The sequence below is a fragment of the Poecilia mexicana genome, unplaced genomic scaffold (genome assembly GCF_051168715.1).
Source record: "Poecilia mexicana isolate PSO_F unplaced genomic scaffold, ASM5116871v1 scaffold_11, whole genome shotgun sequence".
Classification (NCBI taxonomy): Eukaryota; Metazoa; Chordata; class Actinopteri; order Cyprinodontiformes; family Poeciliidae; genus Poecilia; species Poecilia mexicana.
In genome coordinates, this window is record NW_028263380.1 from 11,370,247 (window position 1) to 11,381,760 (window position 11,514).

Sequence of the window (11,514 nt, forward strand, 5' to 3'; positions counted from 1 at the left end):
AGAATATTCTCCAACTTAATCCAGACTACATAGAATTAATTTTATTGTCCCAGAATTTGTGACATTTGACTCACATGTGACTGAAAACCGCACAGCATGAATGTAGGTGCTCAGATTTCAGCCTGCTGCAATCTCTGATTAAACGTATCATTGGCACAGAATGAATTTGGCAATTTTTTTTATAATAATAATAATAATAATAATAATAATAATCCTGGCAAACACCAGGAAAACGAGTCACATTATGAATCACATCACTCTTTAACTCATTGCATCCGGAGGGGAACAAAAAAATATGTAAATAATCTATAAAGCACTGAATGAAATTGTGTGGAAATGCGTCTTAGAGCTGAACCCATTCAACCTGCTATCCCAGTGTTCCTAAGACCAGAGCTGTCTTATCATATCATTATTCCTTTGATGATTCTCAACGTTTTTCTTCATTATTTCCCAATGATGCACTTTAAATTGCCTTAAGAATACATCAAAAACGTGCCTTTCAATAATTCCCTTACAAGTAAGATAAATACAAACCTTTGACTATACCATTCTGAATATACTAATAATACGATAAACAGTTCCGACATAATAAATCTTGCAGATTTCTCCTGTTTTATCAATTTAATGCCAGGTACAAGCAATGATAAATTATAACAATTTAGTTTTGCAAAGTAAGATATTTAAGAACACAAACTTAAATATGTGCGTACTTGTCAGATGATATCAGGATGATTCAAAAGAATTATTGAATGTGAAAAGCACATGGAATAAATTAGGCGCATGTATCAAACGTACAGCAAGAAACTGAAGTAAACATTTCTTTTAAGTCTGCGACGATCAGATGAGGTAAGGAGACAGTGTTCACACACGTCACAACTGAAGTTAACCATAAAGTGCTATTTCAGTCTGTTAGTGTCCAAAGAAAACCCGTTTCAGGCTGCTGTCATCACATTCCCACTTGTTGTGACTGTTTTTCCGCCGGTCTCTCGAGCTTATCGCTCTGGCCGCCCTTCCCCGGGCCCGGTGACTCTCCCGGGCAACTAGAGGCGCCCCTGTCCGTGTCGCCGCTCCCTTTCTGGGACCCCGGGTCGACGCAGCCTTCGGAGCCCTCAGAACTGTGCGTCCTCAAGTGCTTGCTGAGATGGTCGGAGCGCATGAAGCGCTTCTGGCACATGGGGCACTCGAAGCGCTTCTCGCCGGTGTGCGTGCGCACGTGTCGCTGGAGCTCGTCCGAGCGCGTGAAGCGTTTCCCGCAGAAGAGCCAGTTGCAGACAAACGGCCGCTCCCCGGTGTGCCAGCGCAGGTGCGCCTTCAGGTGGGAGGTTTTGCCGTAAACTTTTCCACAGCCCGGGATGTGACAGCTGTGCACGCCCCTCCGCCGTGGACTCGAACCCCCCTGACCGTGTCTCTCTGCCTCCTGACAGTTTGGACAATCGCAGGTAGCTCTACCAGCGTATTTGCGCGACGAGGGCCGGGAGGGACTGGGTAGAGGAACAGCAGAGGTCCTCGTCGGAGGAGGAGGAGGTGGTGCTGCGCTCGTAGACTCCGTGTAGGGAGGTGGCCGGAAGCCGTCAAACATGTGCTGCGGGCTGGGGAGCAGGTGCTGAGACGCACCGGTGCTGTAGGCGGGGCTGTAGTCGTTACTGTAGCTGCTCAAGGCGCACTGTAACCCGGCTGAGTTCTGCGAGTCCACCCAACTGGTGCCCATGTCCCACCATACCGCAGTCCCGTTGCCGACCTCTCCAGCTGGCTTTATCCAGGGGTCGTAAGGATGCATCCTCTGGTAAATCCCTGCTATGCCTTCCACCGAGGGTGGAAATTTTGGCATGAACACCGGGCGTTGAGCGGACGCGGAGTCAGAAACATCGTAATCATAGGACGGCACGGCGCTGTGGTACAGAGAAAAATCACTCCCTGAAGAAGAGCTTGGAAGCGTCACTGAGAAGGCGCTGGAGGCCTCTGATGTCAGTCCCGGACCATTATTCCTGGAGATCCCAGAGGAAACTGAATTCGCGCTGCTGTTGGCCTGGAGAGTCTTTTTCCAGGTATGAAACCCTTTGGTGAATACCGGGACTCCGTCTGACACAGCAGGGGAGCAGGAAGGGGTCGGGTCCCCGATTCTACTGCAGGTGGCGGCCAGCATTGCCAGCGGGGTGCTGCCCAACCTTGGTTCTTCCTGGGGAAAAAACAAACAAAACAACCTTTATGGTTAAAGTTTGATCGTCTTCTCTGCCTGAAAATGCAAACAGTTTTTTGTGACACATTTTTAACTGCAACAGGTTAAAGTAAGTTTTGACACTTTGTAAGAAAGGGGGTCAGATTTGCATACGAAGAAATGTTCCCCAATACTGAACAATGTATTAAAAAAATAAAAACACTAAGTTACACCAAGTAATATTGACTAAATGCTACATAAAAAAAAATTGAAAATTAAAAAAACAGCTCTTTTCTGTAAACTTACGCCTAATGGTGCAGCCATAAGCTGAGCGGTGATGTCTTCCTCTGAGGGGGATCAACGTGTTTGTCTCTGAGTGTGTGTGTAGGTGTGTGTGTGTGTGTGTGTGTGTGTGCCCTGACTGGATCCAATCAGTCTGAGGTTTGGTCTCCGTTTCCTTTACCAGTTGTAGATCCTTTGCGCCTTTGAAGTGTCGTTGGGAGCTCCCGGGCCAATCAGAGAGCAGCGCGAGCCGTCTCCAAACATCTGCGCGCTAACAGGCTCGATGTCATCATAAATCCGAAAAAGTCAGCTCTCGCGAGCGAGCTCACTTCAGCAGCTTTTAAAAATAATCTCAGGTCTTTGAAGACAAAAAGTCCAGCGCACTAAGTTTGAAGACAGTGTTTATAAGTATGTATTTATGGAAGTTGGCCAGTTTTATTTTGTTTTGACATTTATATAAATTTCCCATAAGAGATATCAGATTAGAAAAAAAAACGGACATTATGCCTCTTAATTTCCCTCTGGGATTAATAAAGCATTTTTGAAATGAAATTAATTAATGTCTACATTAATAAAGGGAAGCAGATTGAGATTTCATTAATCATGAAATGTATTCACTGATGCAATTTGTTATACAGAATAACTGATTTTGGCTTAGCACTTTATGGTTTATTTCCAGTTGATAAAAACTGAATGCAACCCAATAATTCTGAGAATAAATGTACAATTTACTAGTAAAACAAAGTAGGGAAAGTTTTGTGAATCAGCAATGAACCCTCACAATATTGGCTAAGCTTGTAGAAGTTGTAAGCTTTATTAAAAGTTTTGTTTTCATCTTTCCTCAGGTGGGACTGGGGGGACGATCAACCGATCGGATGTGGATTTCGGGACTCATAAAGCTATATCGCATTAATACCCTTTAAGGAAAATGTAATACTTCATCAGCATTCTTTAAACTCAAAGTGAAGAAATTTAAATGACCACTGTAGATAATATACCTCTGTTATTTATTATATTATTTCCCCTGATGTTTACTTTTCATTTGAATCAGACAGATTATGTGTCATATTAAAGGTGGAAAAAGTGTTTAAATGTTTTTAATACATATTCTTTTCTTGAATCATAAAACCATGGTTTCCACAGAGGTCTGTAAACTTTTGAAAACCACTTTATACGATCTGTAGAATCTTAAATGGGGTTTTTTGTGTGTGCGTGTATGTATGTGTGTGTTTCTCAGTAGGCTGGCTTTGTCAGAGAACGCTAAAACCTCTAGTTTTATACTTTTTTTTCCCCGGATGTGAGGCCATGCAGAAGAAGAGGCTGATAAATGAGAGGCTGTGCCCATCCTGTCCCTGGGGCGTTTCCAGCCTGCCCTGGGGGAGGGAAGGGAGGACACCACCACTACCTCCGCAATTTCATCTCTTTTAACACCAAACAAATGTCTTTTAAACTACAACCCTTACTGTGCCTTTCTAAAGCTCAGCTAGTTTGAGGATTTAGTCTCACCTCTCGAGTGTGAATGAATAAATGGGAAATCCCATTCTTAAACTGAGCATAGTTGACTAAAATCTAGCCCCGAAAACCCTGGGAAATACCCAGAATGATCCCCATCTTCATAATCAATGAGCGAGAAGCACAAAGGGGCGGGGTTTCATTTGAATTTCTAATTAAAGAAAGAAACAGCATTAAACTTGTCGTTTGATATTTTCTTTTCTTTCCATTCCTCTTATTTTTTTTTTCTTGCACGATCAGCCTGAGTGAAGTCAGATGGTCTCATATGCCATGAATAAGTCAATTACTATATATCTAAAGTACTAAACCACTCCCATGACCACACAAAGCTGTAGAGTCTAAGAGTAAATGTGAAGAATATTATTTAATAATTATGAAAAAATGGTAAAAAAAAAAAAAATTCAACAAATGATAATACAATTTAATGTTTGCAGCTATGCAGAAGCATAGCTGTACAGATGTTTTCTTTTTTGTTTTTTTTTTTTGCTACCTAGGAGGCAGAATAGGGGCTCAGATGAAGATCACTGATTATTTTTGATGTGACATATCAAAAACAAAAAGCATCAATAGAGATTCAGAACAGAATTTGGCCTATTTGAGTTCACCATAAAGCCACAAGAGCAATGCTAGAACTTGCCGGACCTAGCTGGATACACCACAACCTACCTGAGTGTTATTTCTTACAATATCTGTTTGTTTGTGATAGAGGAAGTTCATGCCTCCACTGAGACTTCCTTAGGGGCACTGTTAACCCTCGACTGCATGCTTCCATTTTTCTATGTTTTATGCACGCTCTACACAGTATGCCATGTCCAAATCCTAACAGAACAACAATGACAAAGTGGTGAAATTTTAGAGAACCTCTAGGACTTGCACAAAAAGTTAGAATCCACAAAAAGGAGAAATTAGACATTTTAAAAGCAGCGTGAAGCTGCGCAGTGCTCCACGTGACGCAGTAAGTCGGGTCTTCGCAGGTATGTTTCTGTAATATTCTGAACGTCTACCCCAGATTTTACAATCTACCTAACCTAGCTATCAGAATGCAACAGATCATGGCTGAAAACGTCAAATTGAAAATAAGAGATTTTGAAAAAATATCTTAAAGTCATTTCGACAAGGTCCATTATGCTGACAAAATGAGAGGCCTCCCCACACTGGCGTCTGCCGTCCGCCGCAGCCCGAGGCTCGGCTGCGTGCACAGGTGGACTTTACAGTAGGCCGTCCTCCCTTTAACCTGATCGCCAGCCTCACACGCAAGCCCAACAGCTGTCCCCTCTCTTTCAGAGGCATTCTTTTCCCACACTGAAAGTGTGTGTGAGACTGTGCATGTGTGTGCGCTTAAAGGGCACCCAGTGAAACCCTGTCCAAAGCCTCAACCTGTTCCTTTTGGCGGTGATAATGACCACATTATCACGCGCCATCGAACGTCGACAAAAAAAGATTGTTGGGAGCTTTCCAATCACTTTGTGGGCGCTGAGACAGAAAGAACAGAGAGAAAAGAGTGAAATAAAGATCTGGCACTTCTCAGGGAGAGGGGTGGGTGAAGTATTTTATTTCCTCTAGCTGCTCCCCCCACCCTACTGTCCCAGTCCCTTGGGGTGCTTTCTGCAGCCATCGTGATCGGCTGTCCCGCTGAGACAATTAGCGGGAGAATTAGAAGAGTCAAAAGACAATCTGCTCAACACGACGTAAAAATATCCAGGGTGGCCAGGTGTTTGGCCAATCAGTCCGTGTTTGAGAAAGAACGAAACAAAGAGGGCCATACAGTACCTTGCAGAAGTATTCAGACCCTGTTTCCGTGTTGTCACAGTAGAAACCCAACCTCGGTAGATTGTGTTGGCATTTTCATGTTCTACACCAACGCACAACAGCGAATCAAAGTTTGAAATGTGAGGCATTCATTCTCTTTTCCTCCGACGGTCTTGATAAAAAGTCCAGGGGAGCTGATCGCTTCCAGGACTCGGCTAATTAGTAAACAAAGTTCAGCTGTCTGAGTGGCTCGGAGGGTTCGTTAGAGAAAATTAGAGGACAAACAGCATCATGAAGACTAAGGAACACAGCTGACGGGGTCAGGAGTCAAGTTGTTTAGAAGCAGGCTTAGCTATTGAAGGAATACTCAAAGCTTTGGACATGTGGTATGTTCTGCAGTCCTAAAATGTCACAGCTGTAAACCTGCTGAGACAATGCCTTCTACCTAAACTGAAGGGTCATGCAATAAAGACAATAATCACTGAAGCACACAAAAGATGCAGGGTAACTCTACAGAGATCCACAGTGAATGGAAAAAGAAATAAATTGAACAAGGGTCACAAAAAGAAAAATTTTCAGGCTGCCACACAGCAAATAAGTGGAAAAAGGTGCTGTTGTCAGATAACTTTTGATATTTAACTTTATGGCCTATTCACGAGACCTTGTGTGTTTCTGAAAACACACAGCGTTGGTAGAAGCTGTGGGGATGCTTTTCTTCAGGGATGCTGGTCAGTAATGACGGAGAAATAGATCTAAACACAGGACAATCCTAGAAGGAAATCTAAATGAGTTGGTCAGGAAGGTCAGGAAAAAGTGCAGCAAATTTAGAGCCTGGTACATCAGAGTCAATTCTGAATGGCCCGGTCAAACTCCAGGCCTAAAATAGGAATTGTGGCAAGACTGGAATATTGCTTTTAACAGTCGCTTTCCAGCTAATCTGAAAGATGTTGTGCATTATCACTGATGAATTACTGGAAGAAGTTTCCAAGTTTTCTCCAAACACTCCAGGTTCCACCTGAAAACATGCCTGTTAGGGTGACGGGGCACTTTTCTTTCGGCGACACAGAAAGAAAAGATAAACAAGTGTAGGAACTGAAACTAGTTCAGAGTTTAAGCTACCTCTGACCTAGTGGCGACTCGAGTTAGGCACCATTCCTCTCATGACCCCACAAGGAACAAGACGAGGTTATTTCACAAAGACGAATGGTTTAAACATTTCTTTCTCTGTTTGCAGAGGAATGAAGACTTGCATCTGCAATCACAGAAAAAACCAGACAGACAGGCTGAATGCAAATGCTCTGCACACTTCTACCTCCACGTATCAAATTCTCCCCACTTTGCAAGAACGCAACACTCTTTGCAGGCACCACATTAATCACAACTATGACGAAATGTTGAAAAACTTCCAGGAGGTCTGAAGTTTTTTTTTTTGTGACAACCGCTGGGTGCGAAAACAAGTTTTAAGAGGTACCTCCTGTTTATCTAATTTGTCTTTTCGTTCTCATAAACTTGTAACCCTTAAAACAAATTGATCTGGTTTAAGAGTCGAGGGAAGTCATCCAGGTGATGCTTGTGCCAGGATGTGCCTGAAGCAGCTCCTCCTTTGCTTCCTGTAATTACCGCTCTGAGAGGGCTTGTCCGACCGTCTGTCAGGAGAGGGCTGAAAGACGAGTGTCACAGTCGTTGCCCAGATCAAACCATGAAATTCCCATTTTGTTTGAAATCATGAGTTCATGGCGCTAATTGCAGGAACGCATTTATTTGCTCGCATATTGCTCTAAATCTGAGAAAGTGTCTGCTCAATGGCACACACACACACACACACACACACAACACACACACACACACACACACACACACACACACACACACACACACACACACACACACACACACACAAACTCACACTCACACACGCACACACACACACACACACACACACACGCAGGGGTCGTTTAGCACATTTCTTATTAGTCTATCAAGACGGGAGGCCAGTTCAATCACCCTGCCGAACCACTTCATTCACATTCATGTATGCAGCACATCCACCTATGTACGCAGCCAATCATATAAAAAGAGGGAAAAGTGCAGAGTTGAAAACCTCTGCAAATTTGGGGCTGGATGTGAATTCAAACTGCATTTCAACAAGCAGTGGCACTTTTATTTTTCTCCCCCTCACCACACCCCCCACCCTCCCAGCACACCAGCACACGCTTTGGTGTGCTGTTGATGGATGCTCTTGGTTTGTTAAGTCATACATCACAGAGGTCATTTAAGCTGCCAACACATCTGCTGTCTCTGCCCTCAGACGGAGAGGAAGAGGAGGAGCGAGGAGCGAGATTTATCAAGGCGGGGGGTAGAATTATGCGGGGCCGGAGAGAATGAGACTGTGATTAGTAAGTGGAGTGGATGAAAAGCTCTCATTCAGTTTCTGCCACACACACAAATACCCAAACACGCACACACACGCACGCACATTCGAGGTACAGAGCTGTGTCTTTTCTAAGAGCATTTTCACCAAAACCTGCTTACAATATGAGGTTGATCTTCGTGAGCATGGGACTGATTGTTGAACAGTTGTTTTTATTTACTAACTCCACATCCGTTTGTACATTACCTCAGCTGCCAGATTGGTAAAGAGTTATTGTTTCCTCTAATATGATCACATCTGAGAGGAGAAGGAGAAATACTCTGAGTCAAAATTCTGCCAGTAACTTAAAGGAAATTGCCAACGAGCAAACATCAACTTTTAAAATTCACTTTCATAGACAGAACGTCACTGGCCGTAGTTCTGCCATCTTTCTTCAAAACTTGGACTACTTGCCGTACAAAAAAAACAAATCAAGCAAAGAGAAGACAAAGATAAGGATTGCTTATCTTTGTCTTAGATAGATTTATTGCTTACAGTTTTTTAAACTTTTGAAGTTTTTCTAACACTTTAGCCTGCGCTGTTGTTCAACTCCAACCACCGAAGACAACAAGCTGCTCTAAAGCCACATTCTAAATAACTTGTTCTGTCTCTTTCCCCTTGATTAAATCCTGCTCTGACCGTGATCTCTACACTGCTCTCCACACACCCCTGCTTGACTTCACAAGCACACACATGCACACACACCCATTTCAGAAGACGAGATTAATTTACTGGTGTTCATTTTTCAGGGTTTTGTGTCTTCTCCGTGCTTAATGTAGGTGTGTCCACTGATTGATGCCCAGAATCCCAGGAGAATAATCGTACACTTCCAGGCGTCATTCTTCACTTTCAGAACTGATGAATGGACTCGGCGCATCTGCTGAGTGCTGCCTCGGCGATGCTGGGTCCAGGTCCACCTCTTGGTGTGTAAGTACTGGTTTTGCATCGGGCCATCTGTTTGTCTGAGCAAGTAGTGACTGAACAGTCCATTGCTGTTAGTCAGCAATGGACAAAACTCAATTATTTTGTGATTTAAACGTAAATAAAGTAAGTAAAATGAGTTCAGATTTTTGTGACAATGTATGTAGCATTGTTACAACTTTAGTAGGCAGTATAATGGCAGCCACCTACTTCCTACGGTAACTATTCAAGCCTTCATATTGAGAATTTGTCAATATTTTCCAGAGGTCATAATTTGATAGACAGGTTGACACATTTTAGATGATGACTGAAAGCTCTTAAGCACAATTCTGTTACTATTTCTTGATGCTTGAGCTGTAACCGATTGCATGGTATCCAATTCACTTACAGTAAAATCTTATAATTAAAGTGTTGTGGCTTTTTTTTTTAAAAGCTTTAATCATTTAGAGTTCATTAAATGAAACCTAAAAAAAAATTAAGAAGACTCTTGGATTCATTTATCATCAGAATTTATGAAAGTACAGCTGAAGTTGGAAGAAAACAAGCATCAATTTTAGACTTGAAGGATGAGTTAAAAAAAAACACACACACACACACACACACACACACACACACTTTTTAACTGCCTGGTGATGAGTCTTGATTTATGTTCCGCCGAGAATCTCTAACGTGAACTGAACTCTTTCTCTGCAAAAAATGAACTCACACTCCGGACCGTAGAAGACTGGGAGAAAATACCAAAATGAAGCAACACAAATCCCTTTATTCTGCCATTAAACTCATCTGGTTTTATACCAAATGCTGTACAGTTCAGGTGGAGCAACATATTCATCAGCTACAGGAGGAAACATAAAGTTAAAGTAATTTCTTGGACGTGCACTCTTTCGTTTAAATGCTGAGTTTATGCTATGTTCCTTGTTGACAACTGTTCCTCCCTCTCAATGCGCTTCGCCTCGCCACAATGCCCGTCCTAAAATTAAGCGGACGGGGGCGCGGAGGAGGTGATGGGGGTTAAGAAAAGCTGATGTTAAATTGACTGGAAAGAATCCGCTTGCATTTTTATGCTAATTGCCAAAGCAACAAATTGTTAATTTATTCCACAAAGAAAAGCAAAACACCCCGAGACTGTGGGCTAAAAACAGGCACATTTCTTTTTTTTTTACTTTTTTTTATGTACATTTGACAACCGAGTGTCTGAACGGACAAACACACAAACCTAGCTTTGCAGGATTGTCCAAAGGCTGCAGGTCGGTTGAGGACATTAAAATGCATCTGGTCAGTACGCATCCTCTAGTCTCTTTGAAGCTCTCTGTCTTTCCTCTGACTAACATGTAAATTCGGGCACGCTCTCTCAGACCAGGCAGGGTCAGGTGGTGTCTGAGATGATTTCATGGTTGCTATTTTAATTTTTTCCCCCCTTCTCCTTCTGTTTTTTTATGGTTCCCATCAAACATAAAACGTTTCTTTCCCTGGCTAACCGCACACACACACACACACACGCACACACACACACACACACACACACACATACACACACACACATGCGCTGCCTCTGGGGCTGTCATTGACATACACAGACAGCCAAAAACAAGAGGCTGGCGTCAGCTCTACCAGGTCTGCAAGTTGTGTCTTGTCTTGCCTGAACTATGCGCTCCCATGGTCACATACACACACTTACATAGTTATCTTGGATCTTTATAGTGTGCTGCACCCTCCACTTAGTGCTGGCAGTAAAGGTCTTCCTCTGCTTCATACAAGAGTACCATCTTCAAAGAGGTACATGCACGCACTCGGGCAACACACACCATAGATCCATGCAGACTTCTAAGCGGACTTAATCATTTCGCATTTAGCTTCAAAGAGACTGTTTGAACACATACTTGCTCGCAGTCTGAGAGCAGCGCAGCAGGGGTCCCGTCCTCTTTACCAGTCCTTTGGTTCATCTTAGTTCTGTGTCTTTGAGTTCAGATCTTAGATCTCCAAGTTTGGTTGTTTGCTTAAAAAAAAAACCCTGAACCTATAGTGGACTTCATGCAAGAAACGCAGCTAAGTGTTACTCAAAGAATAGGCATCGTGCTCTGTAATTCTCACATTTCAAGCCGTTTAAGCTAAAGCTGAGACGACGAGTTAAATCACAGTTCACTTCCAGTTCAAGGTCCTTCCTCCCTGTACCATAGTGCCTTTTTTCCATCCTCCCTCGTGACCTGTGACCTCTCGGTGTCATCAGGTGGACCACAGGTTCTCTCGTCCCTCTCTCATAATGCTTCCGTCATGCCTTAAGTGACAGTTTGCTTCTGTGCGTAAAGGAGTAAAAGGAAACTATTTGACCTGGAAGTTGATGATAAGAAACGGACATGGAGGCACACAGCTCTGCAGATGAATGAGTGGATGGGAGTGAATAACTCAGCAATGTGTCGCCGGCAGACACATTCTGCACATTCTGCCGGTTCACAGTGTTTCTTTGAAGGCTAGTCGTGAACAGCCG

The 11,514-nt window shown here is 43.2% G+C and overlaps 1 protein-coding gene and 1 long non-coding RNA gene across 3 annotated transcripts; one reads left to right on the forward strand and one right to left on the reverse strand.

Annotated features, from left to right (window-relative positions):
* Positions 1-602: 602 nt before the first annotated feature.
* On the reverse strand, positions 603-5,932 carry sp8a (sp8 transcription factor a). 2 transcript variants are annotated; one of them, XM_014967122.2, is made up of 2 exons: positions 5,720-5,932; positions 603-2,176 (listed from the first exon to the last, which is right to left on the reverse strand). In XM_014967122.2, exon 2 carries the CDS (start codon positions 2,141-2,143, stop codon positions 947-949), a length of 1,197 nt encoding a protein of 398 aa, XP_014822608.2. In that variant the 5' UTR covers positions 2,144-2,176; positions 5,720-5,932; the 3' UTR covers positions 603-946. The 2 variants fall into 2 exon arrangements, with proteins under 2 accessions (XP_014822608.2, XP_014822607.2); XM_014967121.2 differs by lacking the exon at positions 5,720-5,932 and adding an exon at positions 2,462-3,230.
* LOC148156413 (uncharacterized) lies at positions 1,906-4,127 on the forward strand. The gene is made up of 2 exons (XR_015764627.1): positions 1,906-2,045; positions 3,283-4,127. It is a non-coding gene; the product is annotated as an uncharacterized LOC148156413 (long non-coding RNA).
* Positions 5,933-11,514: the final 5,582 nt, after the last annotated feature.